This window comes from Narcine bancroftii, chromosome 14 (assembly GCF_036971445.1).
Source record: "Narcine bancroftii isolate sNarBan1 chromosome 14, sNarBan1.hap1, whole genome shotgun sequence".
In the NCBI taxonomy this organism is placed as follows: Eukaryota; Metazoa; Chordata; class Chondrichthyes; order Torpediniformes; family Narcinidae; genus Narcine; species Narcine bancroftii.
In genome coordinates, this window is record NC_091482.1 from 23709712 (window position 1) to 23727969 (window position 18258).

Consider the following 18258-nt stretch of genomic DNA (forward strand, 5'->3'; position numbering starts at 1 on the left):
TAAGAACGATGTCCTCTTGTTCATATTGCCTCTCATTCTTCCTACAGACATTTTGTAATTTGTATTTTTTTGCACGATGTGTCACTCGCCAGGTGTTCGCCTATTGCTCCTACCTCCCTATATTTTCCTCACAGTTCACTCTTCTTCCAAGTCTTGAGTAAAATGCCAATGGGGAAATTGTGCTCTGGATGCCCAAACCTGATGAGAAAACAGGAGTTTTGGACTGAATTTCTGGGAACATCACCATCCAGATTTTTGTGAGAGCTGAGATTCAATGCAAGGGTCTTTAGATTATTGGGACTACTCCAAAGATCTAGTGGGCAAAATAGAGGGCAGCATATCCGTAGGCAATTCAAGAGATGTGAAAATAAACCATAGGGGAGTTCCAATATTCATAAAGGTTGGGATGGTGAAGGGCAGAGAGGGAGAGGAGGACATTTCAAAGGGTGTTCAGGAAAAATCCCTTGACCAGTCCATTTCTGATGCAACAAAGATGGGGCCTTGTGAAAATTGGTTCTAGGGAATGATAAATGCTGAGAAGAACCTCTATTCCAGGGAGAATACTTGGGCAGCAATAATGATATAGTCACAGCTTTAGAATAGCTGCATTCAGAAAATGGACCACCCTGAAGTAGGAGCTCCCCAAGGTTTCCTGAATCACAGCGAAGTTAAAGCATGGAGGAAGACCATTCAGATCACTTCTGCTTACTAGGTTCCCTGGATAATTAGAATCAAAGGTTACAGGGCTTGTCATAGAAAATGCAGAGGAGATTAAAAATTGAACTAAGAGGGACCAAGAGTAACTATGAGAAAAGATGGGCAGTAAACATAAAATGGAATCCATAAGCATATAAGCAGATGGTGCTGATCACAGATCAGATGGAAGATCTGTTCATGGAGGAGGCTGAAGGCAAGGCCAGGATATTAAATGAGGATTTACGAAGAAGATGATGCAGCTGGAGTCTCAGCAAAGAAGTTGTGGGATTTTTGGGTAATTCAAAAATGATAAAGTATTTAGAGCGGCATTAAGATTAAAATTAAAACCACGTCCCAAGAGCTACAGGATGTTAGAGAAAAAAATAGTGGAGCTATTGACCATATTCTCAAGTGCACGGGGTGTTATTTAAAACTAGAGGATTGCCAAAATTAAACCTTGGTTCCAAAAACTGGATAAACCCAATAATCGAAGAATGATCAATTTATTGTCAATGGTGGAAAGCTTCCAGAAATAACAGAATTTGCTTGTACATATGTGGATTGAATGGGAAACAGCCACTCGCATTTCTTGAGGTAAATCATATTTAATAGGTGAGAAAACATTTTCATAAAATAAAATGGGTGACAGAAATATGGCTGATCTGGTAATACATAAATTTTCAAGTGACATTCCAGAAAGTGCTAAATAATGGGCATCGTTAAATTGATAAAAATGGTATGAAAAGGAGAAACAAAAAAATCTGGATGGTGATGTTCCCAGAAATTCAGTCCAAAATTCCTGTTTTCTCATCAGGTTTGGGCATCCAGAGCACAATTTCCCCATTGGCATTTTACTCAAGACTTGGAAGAAGAGTGAACTGTGAGGAAAATATAGGGAGGTAGGAGCAATAGGCGAACACCTGGCGAGTGACACATCGTGCAAAAAAATACAAATTACAAAATGTCTGTAGGAAGAATGAGAGGCAATATGAACAAGAGGACATCGTTCTTAATGTGAACTAAGCAGAGATTAGTCATGAGAGGATTCATTTTTGGACCAATGGAGAAACTGTGGCTGTTATCCTGCCCTCTGACTCCTGAGCTTCTCTGGATCCTGAATCCTCAAAGTGAAGAAGCAATCAGTATTCAGGATGTTATTGAGTACCTTGAGGTCATGCATCTAGAGCACATTTGGTCGTTGTCTAAACAGGGAACATTATGCAGTAGGGGTTGTGAAACGGTTCAGATAATAAAATGGCCAAGGGACTACTGCGGCATAGACCTAGACCATAACATGGGCCAGTATGCATAAAATGAACACAGAAACCTGTACAGCTGCCAAGCTGGGGTGCCTGCCAATGAGGGGTCCGCTAATGAAGGTTCCAATAGAAAGCACATCATTCATTACTCCTTGATTTTGGCAAGTGATTGCAAGTTGCAATATATTGGAAAAGACCAGAGATATAAAGCCAAGATATTGCTCACTTGGACAGCCATGATCACTGACTTTGTCCCTTACCTGGTAGCAGTTCCTGGGAAACTGGTCAGTCCTGGTCACTACAAAATATCTTCAGACACAGCCAGGGATGATATAGACAGTAAGAAAATAACAGTAAGAAAATATTCTCATTAGCAAATCAGTCCAGAATCAAGGACATAAATAGGAATGGTGAAATAATTGAAGGATATGAAGGAGAAATGTATGTGTTAGAATCTAGAATGCACAGCTTGGAGATCAATGGGGCAGATGCCACATAGCATTCAAAAAGGAATCAGAGAAGTACTTCAAAGAGAAAAAGAATTACCAGGACTGAGGGGTAAAGTAGAAGCAGCTCAATTGTTATTTTGTCAAGCTAACACAATCCTCCAAGTCAACCAATCAATATCACTGTCCTCTCCCAGACCAGCATCCCCATTTGGTCAGGCATTTACACTCGCTGGACCATGTTGTTGCATATCCAACTCCAAGCTCCAGGAATAGGCGCACTATTCCAGATTCTTGCATAGGAAGAGATTGTTGTGGGCACACCGAGCCTCTGTGAATTAATCTAAAATGCCCTCTGACTCCTGAATCCTCAAAGTGAAGAAGCAATCAGTATTCAGGATGTAATTGAGAACCTTGAGGTCATGCATCTAGAGCACATTTGGGCATTGTCTCAACAGGGAAGATTATGCAGTTCCCACATTGGTCTCATTAGCCACCTCAGAGCCCACAAATCTAGAATGGAAGTCAGTCATCCTGAATCCTGAAGGAGTGTTTAAGATGGGATGAAGAGATCCAAATGGTTTCCCTCCAGGTTGTAACTGTTCTGTGCTTCTGCAATTTGGGGAAACCTCAAAGTGTTCCACAGCCGTTCAAGTGTTCTTGAAATGTAGCCATTGCCGCAATGTAAGGAGTGCAGCAGACTGTGCACAATGAGCTCTAACAAACACCACCACAATGATAGCCAGGTTATTTGCTCTGACTTTTTACAAGAGCTAAATATTGGTCAGGATGTTGGGGCAACTCTACTTCTCTTGACCAAATTAGCCTTTATTTTCACCTGGGAGAGCATAGCCTCAGACACACAAAAAAAATGGCACCTTCGGCTCTGTCCATTCTGCATTGGAATGTGGTGCTCAAATCTCACTAGTGGGCCTCCTCTACGTAAAGACTCTGCAGAAGGAACGGAAAATTGTGAGCAGCATGCATTCTAGTAGAGTCAGTCTTTGGAGGTTTTTGGTCATGCCTGGCTTGCGTCTGTGTGTGCAACTAATGCACTCATCCCTGGCTGTGTCTGAAGATATTTTGTAGTGACCAGGACTGACCAGTTTCCCAGGAACTGCCACCAGGTAAGGGACAAAGTCAGTGATCATGGCTGTCCAAGTGAGCAATATCTTGGCTTTATATCTCTGGTCTTTTCCAATATATTGCAACTTGCAATCACTTGCCAAAATCAAGGAGTAATGAATGATGTGCTTTCTATTGGAACCCTCATTGGCAGGCACCCCAGCTTGGCAGCTGTACAGGTTTCTGTGTTCATTTTATGCATACTGGCCCATGTTATGGTCTAGGTCTATGCCATTTTATTATCTGAAATAACTGTAACAGTTACAGCTCTATATGGACAAACACAGCATACCTGAACGTTACGGTTCTCTCAAGCAACATGACCACAGGAGGGGAAAATCAGCACCGTGACCTTTCATTTAGTTATATTGGATCAGGTCATTTTTACATTAAAAAGAAAAGATGAACGATTATAAATTATTACCAGAAATGTAGTGTAGCAAAACTGTTCTAACATTTACTCATTACAGTTTACTATCAAACTTGCTGCTTCTGGATACGAGGCAAAATATGCTTATTGAACTTTAGGAGAACATGAAGGTCTGCAGACACCATGGTTGCAGTAAAAAGACAATGCTGGAGGAATTTGGCTGGTTATACAGTGTACTTTGTATCTCGTGAAGCAGATGAAGGGCTCTGGCAGACTCCTTTGGATAGAGTTTTCTTCCAAAGAATCCCATCCCTCGCCACAATCGTCCAGCAGGATGAACCATAACCTTCGTCGCAGCCATTTGCTTCAACTATTCTGAAGCATTACTTGACGTATATTCATCACCACTGCATGGGTTCCTGCAGTGGTCATGTGTCTTTGTCTTTGCTATATAAGGTGCACTGTTTGAACTGTTGAGTTTCTCCAGCATCGTGTTTTTTATTGAACTTCAGTTTTTTAAAATTATATTGTGGACAATTTGACTGCGGTAAAAAGGGTAATTTAATATGTTGCCTCATGGGCAGAAGGGGTTGTTGTCAGGCTGCAACTCTAAATTAAATGAAAACTGAAGTGCAGATTCTTATTTTTTTATTGCTCTGCTCGAGTGAAGGCCATTTCATTAAGGATAAATTAACTGCTCCATATTGTTTTGTTGCATAGGTGAGAGGACTCTTTGCTATGATTTCTGCATGAACCATCCTGTCACCAACGAGCCCTTAAAATCCTTCATGTAGTTTCATGCGTTGAAATTGAGAGGGTTGATGTACTCAGTTCAACTGAATGAAGGTCATAGATTCTTTGTTTAATAAAAGGCATGTATGAACTTGATTCTCGTGTATACTGAGATGCATCAGCAATTAATACATAGATTTGTGTTTTGGTTGACGATACAATGTATTAACGATGCAGTCCCAGTGCAGCAGTGTATCAGGCATGCTGCCAGGAAACAGCCAAGCAGAGGAGGTCAATTCATTGAAATGTTCTCACTATTTCAGATTGAGGTGGTAGGAACCCATGCAGTGCTGACGAATATACGTCAAGTAATGCTTCAGAATAGTTGAAGCATATGGCTGCGACAAAGGTTACGGTTCATCCTGCTGGAAGATTGGGATTCTTTGGAAGAAAACTTGATCCAAAGGGGATAGAGTAGTGTGATGGGTTGACACTTATAAACTAAACCTGGGAACTGAACCTGCAAAGAAATTGACCAGGACTTTTAGTTTGCAAAATGTTGCCATGGTGAACAATGAAAATGTGGAGCTCTATTTTAATACGTTCTTTATTCCTCTTCACTGACTACTCAGAACATCAAAGTAGTACACTTCATCAAGTAGTGACCTTTATAAATGGGTCAATGGGCTGTTTTGTTTTCATGGCAACAATTAAATGTGGCAAGCGTAAGGCATCAAGTCTCGTTGAATATTCATACAAGGTGGGCTACCGTCAAACATTTCCTTTCAAACAGCATACATCTGAGACTTTCTTCTCAGCTTCCAACTGCACACAACAGGAGGCAGTTTATGTGGATAAAGACCTTGAACTCACTGCAGGCAACCTCTGAAGACAATGGAGATAGATATTAGATTGGTGGAGGAAGAGGTAATACTTCTTAGCAGGAATATCTTCCAGCACATTCTCATTGTTTGTATCAGTAGCAGGAGAATTGGGGCAAATTGGTGGGTTGTGCATTGATGAATCTGGAGGCCCATGGACTGTAGTCTTTGATCTGTCTGGAGATTTGAAGTATCTTCAACAAATCACCACCTTGCTCATTTAGAATCAGATTACTGTATTTCTATTCACCAGTGATGTTGTTTGGTTAAAGTTTACATGGAGACTGGCTTGAGGCAGTGGGGTTCACTTTGTAAGGAATAGGGATTCCACCTGGCCAATCACTACATATTAATTGCATGAAATGTTTTGGTTAGGTAATCGCGACAAGTCAAGTTTATTGTCATCTGATTGTGAAAGTATAAACTGATGAAACAGCGTTCTCCGGTCCTCGGTGCAAAACACGCAGACCCACAACCAGACATAACACACATGCAGACAAATAATACATATGCAGGGCAAGTCCATATTAATAAATAAATAATATTTTGTACAAATGACAGTCTCAGATGGTTAGTGTGAGCAGTCCCTTTGGTTGTTCAGCATTCACAGTGCACATTGGAAATTCCTCAGCCTAATGGTGCTGGCTCAGATACTCCTGTATCTTTTCCCCGATGGGAGCAGGTGAAAGATGTTGTGTGCAGGGTGGAAGGGGTCCTCAATGATTTTGAGACAATAAACCTGGTGCATCACATAAGTGGGGGGGGGGGGGGGGGGGAGGGTGGTTGTGGCTTAAGAATACTCCAGTGATCCTCTCTGCCACTCTTATGGTCCTGTGGATTCATTTCTCTGTAGCAACTGTTCCACACCGTGATGCAGCTGGCCAGGATGCTCTCGATAGAGCTCCTATAGAAGGTTGACGTTATGTGGCTGGTAGACTTGCCCCCTTCAGTCTTCTCAGGAAGTGAAGTCTCCGTTGTGTCTTCCTGACAAGTGAGGAGATGTTCAGTGTCCATGATAGATCATTAGTTAGGTGAACTCCAAGGAACATGGTGCTCCCCACTCACTCTATTACAGAGTTGTGATGTGTAGTGGAGCGTGGTCATTCCTGGTCCTCCTGAGGTCCACGATCATCTTGTCCACGTTGAGACTCAAGTTGCTACTCTTGCACCATTTCGATTAAGATCTTAGATCTTAATTTAAGATTGAAGGGGGAAAATTATAAGGGGAACATGAGGGGAAATTTCTTTATGCAAAGGGTGGTGGGGATGTGGAATGAGCTTCCGACAGACGTGGTCGAGGCGGGATCATTGGTTACATTTAAGGAAAGACTAGATAGTTACATGGATAGGAGAGGACTGGAGGGGTATGGACCGGGTGCTGGTCAATGGGACTAGGAGGGTGGGGATTTGTTACGGCATTAACTAGTAGGGCCAAACTGGCCTGTTCTGTGCTGTAAGTGGTTATATGGTTATATATGGTTATATGGTAACTCTTCCCTGATGAGTTGCTGACGAGGCCAACTATGAGGTAATTCAGAGCATGACAACAATGGAACCTAGATGAGTAAAACACGACAGTCCGCAGACGCCGTGATTGAAATAAAAACACAATTCTGAAGAACTCAGCAGGTTAAACTGAGCATTTTACATAGCAAAGATGAAGATACATAACCATTGCTTCTGACCTGAGTCTTTCATCATTGTATGAGCAAAATCTAGGCAGGCACATGAATAAAATGGTAGGAAGAAGAGGTAACAGGTGGATAAGGGAGGGAAAGCACAATAGCAAATAGGGTGGGATTAGGAAGAGACAGAGAACAGGGAGTGGACTAGCAGAAACTGGAGAAGTCAATGTTAATGCCAAATGGTTGGAGAGTTCCCAGATGGAATATTAGGTGGTTCTCCTCCAATTTACCAGTGACCTTGGTTTGGCAGAGCATGAGGTCATGGACAGACATGTTAGCGTGGGAGTGGAGCGCAGAATTGAAACGGATTGGAGCTTAAATAATGCGCCGAATTTGGAAATTTCAGAAACGCAGAAAATTTGTAGTCCTTTTGCAACCATTTTTCATGAGGAAACTAATAAAAATGTTTGAACACTGACAGTCAGCTATTCAAATATATTTCCACAGTGATGAAGGTGATCTGCAGTTCATTTTTCAGCGCAGAATGAATCTCAATCACTCTAAACCAGTGAGGTACAGCCTGTGTAGCCAGTTATCCCCAGGCAATTCCAAACACTAGTGCTTGGATCTGAACAGGCAAGAATAGATGTGAGCACATTGCCTCTACAATTCACATTCCCTGCATTCAGGTTGCAGCAATCAAAGAAAATAGCTTTAAGTCATCATTTTCTGAAAGACTCACTCCTCACTGATTTTAATGGTCCTTCTCTTATGGAGAGACTTAAAATAATATATAACGTATCTCCATCATGAAAAGTACTAAATGTCAAAGTGTGCATCGACGTACAATCTGTATCAAGTCTGTACTCTAATTAAGTTCTTGCACTTTTAAGCAGAAACACGTTAAAACTATCTAAAAAAGTTAGAATAGATCCAGATTCAGAAATGTTGTTTTGTGTACAACCTCATCAAGGAGAAACCCAGCCAAATGCACTCCAGCATTCTGCATCGGTTGCCCCCATTCATATAATTATGGGTATATACCACAATAATATTTCCAAGTAAATTACATTGTTTGCAGTGCTGTCTTCTTCAAATATGTTTGCCCTTAAGGTATATAAATAATTATAACAAAACAGTTACACTCACAGCAACAGGGCACTATTCCAAATTACTCATCCCACATTTGTCAGAATTTTGTACCATAATAAATGACTTTAATATACAAAATGATAAACATTTGAAATCTCAATCTCCATTCCCTTCACAGCTTCTAGAATCTTATTTTGTGCTTAAAATGTAATCAAACTATTTCTTTAACAAGGGTTCTTCTTAGAATAAATCTCTTTGAGATATTATCTGATCATTAAGGGTCTAACATAATTCTTTAAACTGAATTGTTTTGCAAGGGAACGACACTTTATCTGGGAAATCTCCACCCTCCTGCAAATCACAAAGCTAAAAGATTTATTTAGATAAATTCAAGTAAAGAAAGAAACTTGTTGATAGATACTAAATAATTTATCTAAAATAATGTTATTTACAAAAAGTTGTGGAACACTTGCACAAATTTGATCCTGACTTTAAATATAAATTCTATTCTTTCATAGAACATTGGTTACTAACGAATATTGGCCTGAAAAGTGGCAGATGGAGTTCAATCCAAGTAAGGGTGAGGTGATGCATTTTGGTAGGTCAAGCCTAAAGGCAGAGTAAGGTAGACAGTAAGCCCCTTTTTCCAGGACAAGTCTGTAGAAAGTGAAGGGAGTGGTGGTGGAGGCTGGAACAATAGTTACATTTAAGAGACTCTTAGTCAGTCACATGGATGAAAGAAAAATAGAGGGTTACAAGATAGGGAGAGTTTAGGGTTTTTTTTGGTAGGGATATATAGACCAAAGGGCCTGTACTACGCTGTAATTTTCTGTGTTTTATGTAAGTAGCCACTGTCAATGCCCCATTTCTGCTCTTGGCTGTACAATCGATCCTCATGAATTTGCTCCATGAGCCTTCATGAATGTCCAAAGGAAGATCCTTGTAGACTGGACTGTCATAAAACTGATTAAAATTTCTTTTAATAACAGTGTGCTGCCAGCACACTAGATAGAACTATCCGACACAACCAACGTGAGCTGGCTAACATCATCATTAGAGAATTATTTTTAAATTTAGACATAGAGAGCAGTAACATGGCCATTTCAGCCCACGTCCAACCCAATTAATTAACCCCCCCACCCCCTGGTACATTGCAATAGACCAGTACAAAGGCCCAACTCTGAGAAGAGTTGGCTTCATTTTTCCACTTCCCTGCAATTCTTCATTGGAACAGAAATCCATTCAAAAGCTACAACTGAGACTGTTTCCATCGATCTATCTGGAAATTTAGGCCAAATCTGAGCCATTCAATGTTTTTTTTTAAAAACTGGACATTGTCACTGTGCAACTTTTCTAATCCCCTAAGTTTCTGAACACTGGTTATCGACACTTCAGCCATTGGAAACTATGTACTTCATTCAACTCTTTAGGATTTGAAATACTTCTATCAAATCTTTTACTTATTTTCTGCTCTGATGAAAACAATTCCATCTTTTCCATAGTAATTATTGAGAGAAATGTCCTTTAACACTTCAGTAAGATGTAATTAAGTACCCTTCCCTCTCACCCACCTGCATGCATGTGCACGGGCACAGAGTAAAACCCAAAAGCCTGCAGACCGATTGAAGTAAAACCATTATGCTGTAGCAACTCAGCCGTTCAAACAGTGTGTTTTATATAGTAAAGATAAGGATACATAACCAACATTTCGGGCTTGAGCCCTTCATTAAGGCATTACATTCTTTGATCTACACATGCACATGCACACGAATCTCTTCTTACCATCCATATCCAACCTCTGCATGATGATGGCAAGTTCCACCTCACTAGGCATGTAGCCCAGGGATCTCATGGCCATGCCCAACTCTTGCTTTGAAATGAACCCATTGCCATCACGATCCAAAACTCGAAAAGCTTCTCTTATTTCTGTTGAAATACACAAAACAAACATTAACAGTTCAAGTCTAAGAAAGTTGCATACATCCAATGTATTTAAAACAAATCTCAGGATGCCTCAGATCTTGTTTGGGCTCCCACATTCTTCTGAAGAGTTGTGAAAATAATATGGGGGAAAAAATGGGAGCTTACAAGAAGTCCCACGAACAGGAGTGAAATAATGAACAGATATTCACTCTGCAGAGAGATGGTATGGTAGCATAGGTTACTGCACAGTGAGATAGAATGCAGAATCTGTGATCCAAAAACCTGCACAACAATTGGAATTTAATTAAATAAACAGGAAATGTGATTAAATAAGCCTGTTAGCCAATGTGAAACAATTGGGTTACTATAAAACTTATCTACTCCAGTATAGTTTTTCATGCTGTTTGGCTGATGTGACTCCAGACCTGCAATGAAATCAACTCCTAAAAGTCCTTTTAATTCAGGAGCCAATCGAGAAGCACAATAAATTCTTGCATTGACTATAACACCCACATCCCCTGAATGCATACGAATGATCATCCTACTTTCTTCTTACCACTCTGCTGCTCCAAAAAAAGAAATGAAGAGTTTCTTCAGTGGGCTGTTTAAGAACAAAATCTTAACCAGGGGCACACATGTACACACCCACTCCCCTCCAACCCCCCCCCCCCCCCGTACATGCACGCCTGAGTTCCCCATTGTGACGTTTCTTTTATTACAATAAAGAAACTTGGGTTCTTTTTAAAACAACTAGATTTATTAACTAAGCAAACAGCACTAAGGACAGAACCCACACAGACTAGACCTGATGTGAAGGTATCCATCTTGAATCTACCCAAGATGCAACATTCCCCAGATGCTATACTCTCCATCTCTGATGGTACCCCTGGTGGTAGAACTCTATCACTACATCCCCTGTTCTTGAGATGCTTAATCTAACATGACATATTAATACATATTCTTTCAATTTAAAGTTCAAGATGAATGTAACACAATGTCAGCAGCACAAACTTTTAAATGGGCAGTTCTTCAAACAGGTCTCATAGCTGGAAACCATCCTGTCAATGTCAGCATTTATCCCTGGCCAATAAACAGCAATTCTGGCCATCCTCTCACATTTTTCCATTCCATGCTCCTTTTCAGAATCTCTTGTCTCAGTGATTGAGGAATGTTAGGTCTGCTTTGTTCATGAATGAGTGAGACAAACACCAGGCTGAGTCGAAATCAGGGTTCTTTGTTCTTTATTACCGGATTGTAACACTTGCGACTAACCATGTTAGTCGGAGAATGCATTCTGCCGTTATCAGCAAAATGGTGATTTTTTATACCCTTGGATATGTGCTTAGAACATCATCATATCATTACTTGTCCAATGACTAAAACTGTTGCTATCCTTTCCCTGCTAGCTTCCTGCCTCTCAATCCATCAATGTCTCTCTTATCTTGTAAGTACAAGGATGCATTCACATCTTGTTACAGCCCTGTACATTCCCATCTCATGATGTTTTACCTAACAGGAGTACAAGGACACCTCCCCTTCTTGTTACTGCCCTGTACAGGGTAACTCCCTACACATTCCCATCTCATGATGTTTTACCTTACAGGAATGACAATTCTGCTCTGTCTGAGTAGAAGCCCATTGACAACATTCAGCTCAGCTCTGATGTTGTAGTAACACAATAAGTTTCCCTGGTGTGTACACCAATTCAAAAACATAATGTTGTAGCTTCATCATCAGTCTTTGGATTCTTGGCAACATTTCACTGAGATTTTATTTTTGATTATCACTATTAATGGCTTGTGGTCTGTCTCTGTCACAAATATTGGTGGACCCTACACATAACTGTGAAATTTCTCGAGTCCATTTCTCGAGTCTAGACACTCTCTTTCTTGATCTGTGCACATCGACATTCAGATGTTGTCATCGTCCTTGATGCGTGTGCCACTGGCTTCCAATCTTCTCCCACAGCCTGAAGTTGTACGGCACCTAATCCATCTTTTGAGGTGACTGTAGATATTTTTGTCCTTCTGGATGTGTCAAAAGCACCAGTTCTCTAGTGAGAATGGTCTAGTCACCCCCATTCTTACTCGTGGTTTTTGGTCCATTGGTCCTGTAACAATTTCCTTAGGAATATTGTTTTGGAAGAGAGGTTTAATATTAATCATTCCCAGCACTCTCAAATGTCCTTTTTGTCATTGAGTCTGAGAATCTCTAAAATTGCTTTCACCTTTCTCTTGTCTGGCTCCACACCTGCCTCTGACAGTTTATTTCCAAGAAAGCTGATTTCCTTCACACAGAACTGACATTTTTTTTTCTGTTTAGCTTTAATCCATGTTCTAGCACTTTGACCAGCCTCTCGTTGTGTTGTTTTTTGTGCGGATACCCATAGGATTATGTACCCCATTTATGCCCTCTATGATGTGCTCCATTGTCCTGTGGAGCACTTCCGGAGCTGAGGAAATTCAGACAGGACTATCCGCCAAACGCTGTATTAAATGTACAGTATTTTGTGCTGTTTTATTTGCTAGAAGCCCTAGGATGCATCCAATTTGGTGAAAAACTTTGCACCAGCCATTTCACTTGTTGGAATCTGATAACGTTCCCTCTTTATATTGGCTTTCAAGTCTTTTGGGTCCATGCACAAGCATAGGTCACCGTTCTTCTTTTTGACACACTATTGAATTCACCCATTTTGTGGGCTCCTCCACTTTTTTTATGACCCCTAGTGCCATCATTCAGTCAAGTTCTTGCTTGAGCTTTTCTTTTAGTGGCGCTGGAACCTGCCTCAGGGCATGCACTTACTGGTCGTGTGTCTTCCTTTAACCGTATCTTAGAGGTGAATGGTAGAACACCAAACCCCTTGAAGATGTCTGGAAATTGATCCAGTATTTCCTCTGTGCTGTCCTGCACATGGTCACTGTTAATGTGAGACACCCTCTTAACTAGGTTTAAGTTTTTACATGTTTTGTCACCAACGAGTGAATAATGTCCATCTGGGACAACTGTAAACACTAAAACGGCATCATCTGCAAAGAGTAGTTCACGGACAAGTTTCTCTTGTGTCTTGGTGTGAGCTTGCAGGCGCCTCAGATTGAAGAGACTGCCATCCGTGCGGTACCGGATGTAAACAGCGTCTTCATTGTTGGGGTCTTTCATGGCTTTGTTCAGCATCATGCTGAAGAAGATTGAAAAGAGGGTTGGTGCCAGAACACAGCCTTGCTTGCTCAAACTACAGGGGAATCACGTTGCTCTCCATTGCAGGCAAAATCTTCGCTAGGATTCTACTAAATAGAATAATACCTAGTGTCGCCGAGAATATCCTCCCAGAATCACAGTGCGGCTTTCGCGCAAACAGAGGAACTACTGACATGGTCTTTGCCCTCAGACAGCTCCAAGAAAAATGCAGAGAACAAAACAAAGGACTCTACATCACCTTTGTTGACCTCACCAAAGCCTTCGACACCGTGAGCAGGAAAGGGCTTTGGCAAATACTAGAGCGCATCGGATGTCCCCCAAAGTTCCTCAACATGATTATCCAACTGCACGAAAACCAACAAGGTCGGGTCAGATACAGCAATGAGCTCTCTGAACCCTTCTCCATTAACAATGGCGTGAAGCAAGGCTGTGTTCTCGCACCAACCCTCTTTTCAATCTTCTTCAGCATGATGCTGAACCAAGCCATGAAAGACCCCAACAATGAAGACGCTGTTTACATCCGGTACCGCACGGATGGCAGTCTCTTCAATCTGAGGCGCCTGCAAGCTCACACCAAGACACAAGAGAAACTTGTCCGTGAACTACTCTTTGCAGACGATGCCGCTTTAGTTGCCCATTCAGAGCCAGCTCTTCAGCGCTTGACGTCCTGCTTTGCGGAAACTGCCAAAATGTTTGGCCTGGAAGTCAGCCTGAAGAAAACTGAGGTCCTCCATCAGCCAGCTCCCCACCATGATTACCAGCCCCCCCACATCTCCATCGGGCACACAAAACTCAAAACGGTCAACCAGTTTACCTATCTCGGCTGCACCATTTCATCAGATGCAAGGATCGACAATGAGATAGACAACAGACTCGCCAAGGCAAATAGCGCCTTTGGAAGACTACACAAAAGAGTCTGGAAAAACAACCAACTGAAAAACCTCACAAAGATAAGCGTATACAGAGCCGTTGTCATACCCACACTCCTGTTCGGCTCCGAATCATGGGTCCTCTACCGGCACCACCTACGGCTCCTAGAACGCTTCCACCAGCGTTGTCTCCGCTCCATCCTCAACATCCATTGGAGCGCTTACATCCCTAACGTCGAAGTACTCGAGATGGCAGAGGTCGACAGCATCGAGTCCACGCTGCTGAAGATCCAGCTGCGCTGGATGGGTCACGTCTCCAGAATGGAGGACCATCGCCTTCCCAAGATCGTGTTATATGGCGAGCTCTCCACTGGCCACCGTGACAGAGGTGCACCAAAGAAAAGGTACAAGGACTGCCGAAAGAAATCTCTTGGTGCCTGCCACATTGACCACCGCCAGTGGGCTGATATCGCCTCAAACCGTGCATCTTGGCGCCTCACAGTTTGGCGGGCAGCAACCTCCTTTGAAGAAGACCGCAGAGCCTACCTCACTGACAAAAGGCAAAGGAGGAAAAACCCAACACCCATCCCCAACCAACCAATTTTCCCCTGCAACCGCTGCAATCGTGTCTGCCTGTCCCGCATCGGACTTGTCAGCCACAAACGAGTCTGCAGCTGACGTGGACTTTTTACGCGGACATTGGCGACTTCAGGGGTTTCTACGAGGCTCTAAAGGCTGTGTACGGCCCCTCACCCCAAGTCCAAAGCCCGCTGCGCAGCTCAGACGGCAAAGTCCTCCTCAGCGACAAGATCTCCATCCTCAACCGATGGTCAGAACACTTCCAATCTCTTTTCAGTGCCAACCGCTCAGTCCAAGATTCCGCCCTGCTCCAGCTCCCTCAACAGCCCCTAAGGCTAGAGCTGGATGAGGTTCCCACCCTGGATGAGACATATAAGGCAATCGAACAACTGAAAAGTGGCAAAGCAGCAGGTATGGATGGAATCCCCTCAGAAGTCTGGAAGGCTGGCGGCAAAACTTTGCATGCCAAACTGCATGAGTTTTTCAAGCTTTGTTGGGACCAAGGTAAACTGCCTCAGGATCTTCGTGATGCCACCATCATCACCCTGTACAAAAACAAAGGCGATTTTCCCCAAGTGCTGCAGAGCTAATTCACTGGCGTGGCATATCTTCACAGCTCCAGCTAAGGTAAGCCCTGTCTCTCACAGCAACATCTCTCTCATTTTCTTATTATTCATTCCAAACACAATTTGATTTCAGATCATTGAATCTTGCAGCGATCCAAAATTGCACGTTCTTGCTTTTAATTTTAAGTCTGTTAAAGAAGTATCAAAGCTCTCTCCCTGTGACTGTGTGCACAACTAAAACACACATCTCTTGAAGGTTTCATTTTTATTTAGTTAACAGTGTTCATCAAGCATCTCGATACCCTTGTCAAATTTGCTATGGTCTCCCGACTCAGCAAAAATAAATGTGCTGAAAACATCTAGAGCTTGAGGTCCCACCACGTTAAGTAGCATTGCAATCTTCCATGTATCTGGTTGGCTATTAATGCCAATCACTTGGAGGTAAAGTCCATAATCCTCTGCTCAAACAACCTCCACTCTTGGTCAATATTTCCAGTCCAATTTACAGCGTAAGAAGTTTGCACACTGCACACTATGCACACTGTGGGAATTTTTCACTCCTGTGGCTGTTTCTTCCACTCCTGGTACCATGTGATGTTTCTTTTATTATAATAAAGAAACTTGGATTCTTTATAAAACAACTAGATTGATTAACTAAGCAAACAGCACTACAGACACACACAGACCAGGCCTCAGGTGGAGGCATCCATTTTGAATCTACTAAAGGTGCAACACCAGGCCCAAGATGCAACATTCCCCAGATACTACGCATTCGTCTCTGACTCCTCCTGGTGGTAGCACTCTGCCATTACATCCATTGGAATAATTTCTGAGTTAAACAAAATTAACACCAGTTCTGACAAAAAAAAAATTTAAAACTGAAATAAATTATATCTGGAAAGAGGTATAGTTGACACAAGACTCGTACCACCTGGTTTAGGAACCCCTCCACAATCACACTCCTAAACACAAACTCAATCAGACTCATTTAAAGACTCTCCTATTGCACATTATTTATTACACAATATTTGTTTCTGTATTGCAGTTTGTTTACATTTCTCTCTTTTGTGAAGGTACTTTTTCTTGAGTACAGATTTTGCATTACCGATAAGTAGAAATTCTACCTGGCCCACAGGAAAAAGAATTTCAGGGTTGTATGTGATGTCATATATGTACTCTGACAATAAATATGAACTTTGAGAACAACCCCTTAGTTTCATCTTTACCAGTCAAACTAAATGACAACTGCAGGCCTTGGCACAAAGCAAAAGCAGGATCAGTGAACTCTGGCATCAATAGCGACACTTGTGATTCCAGTGAAATTAATCTCAGGAACAGGAAGGAGAAAAATCAGCAAGGTTCCATCGAATGTCTATCGCTGTGAAACGTAGTATTGCTGGGATTTGAGTGGCTCTTTGAGTGGTGTCACATCAACAATCTTGTGCTCGAAGTTAACAAACCAAGGAGATGACTGGACTTCAGGAGGGAGTTAGGGGAACACAATCCAGCCCTCATCGATGGTTCGGTAGTGGAGAGGGTCAAGAACACTGAAAATTGGTGCCTTACAGCGGCGACTCTTGGCGAGCAGCTCTGAGGGGGAAATAATCAAATATTCGCATTCAGAACTCCTAAATATCAAACAAAATAATGAGAAACAAAATCAATCTTACCCGAGAGCATAGAGTCTAAAATCACTTGGAATCAGCAGAACCCAGCAGAATCAGTCTCCGTTGGGCCAAGTGACTTTTAAACGGCTCACTCAAGTACAACAACAACGCAGCGGGACTTTTAAACGGCTCACACAGGTACAACAACAACTCAAGCAGGTATAAGAACAACTCTAGCAGGTATAACAATAACTCCAGTAGCAGACCCACGAGCAGGTAAAGAAGATCCAACCACGTGGATGGAGGGGAGTGGGGGGGGGCTACATGTCATGCTGATATACCAGGACCTGAGGCTTCCGCTCCCCACAATCCACCTGGCCAGTGTATGGTCCTTGGAGAACGAACTCGATGAACTCCAAGCCAGACTGCAACATCAGAGAGACATCAGGGAGTGGTGCGTGATGTGCTTTATGGAAGCATGGCTAAATACGGACATTCTGGACTTGACGCTGCAGACCAAAGGCTACACCCTCCATCGCATTGATCAAACATCAGCGTCTGGAAGAACCAGGGGAGGCATCAATTGTGTCATCATCAATTCATTGTGGTGCACAGATGTGATGGTCATGTCCCAGTCCTGCTCCCTCAACCTGGAAAATCCGGTGATCAAGTGTCGCCCATTTAACCTGCCAAGGGAGTTCACTACTATTATCCTGGTTGGAGTGCATATTCCATCCCAGGCTAACATCAGGCTGGCACTGGAGGGTCTGAGCACAGTGATAAACAGCCATGAGATAGGACATCCTGATGCCTTTGTGATCATTGTGGAAGACTTCAATCAGGCCAATCTGAAGAAGACTCTGACCAACTACCACCAACATGTCACCTGTGAGACCAGGGGAACCAACAAACACAACCACTGCTTCACCACCATGAAGAACGCATACCGAGCCAGACCACGATCGCACTTTGGCAAGTCTGATCACCTGGTTATATTTCTACTCCCAGCGTACAAGCAGAGACTGAAGACTACACCAGCAGTGGTGAAGACGGCGAAGGTATGGTCGAGAGAGGTGGAAGAGCGTCTGCAGGACTGCTTTGAATCGGTGGACTGGAACGTATTCATGAACATAGACTTGAATGAATATGCAACAGCTGTCACCGACTTCATCAAGACCTGGGTAGATGAGTCTGTGTACATGTGCAAGTACTAGGTACTCCCCAACCAGAACCCCTGGATGAATCAGAGAATCTGCGACCTGCTGAGGCAGGAATAAGGACAGGGATCGAGAT

General features: G+C 42.5%; 1 protein-coding gene across 1 annotated transcript in view; it reads right to left on the reverse strand.

Moving 5' to 3' along the window:
• LOC138749949 (calcium-binding protein 8) overlaps positions 1-18258 on the reverse strand; it is a 363956-nt gene that overhangs the window by 309931 nt on the left and 35767 nt on the right. Inside the window, exon 2 of the mRNA XM_069912045.1 lies at positions 10009-10152. Within this exon, the coding sequence (XP_069768146.1) occupies positions 10009-10152 (144 nt within the window). The remainder of the gene's footprint in view (positions 1-10008; positions 10153-18258) is intronic.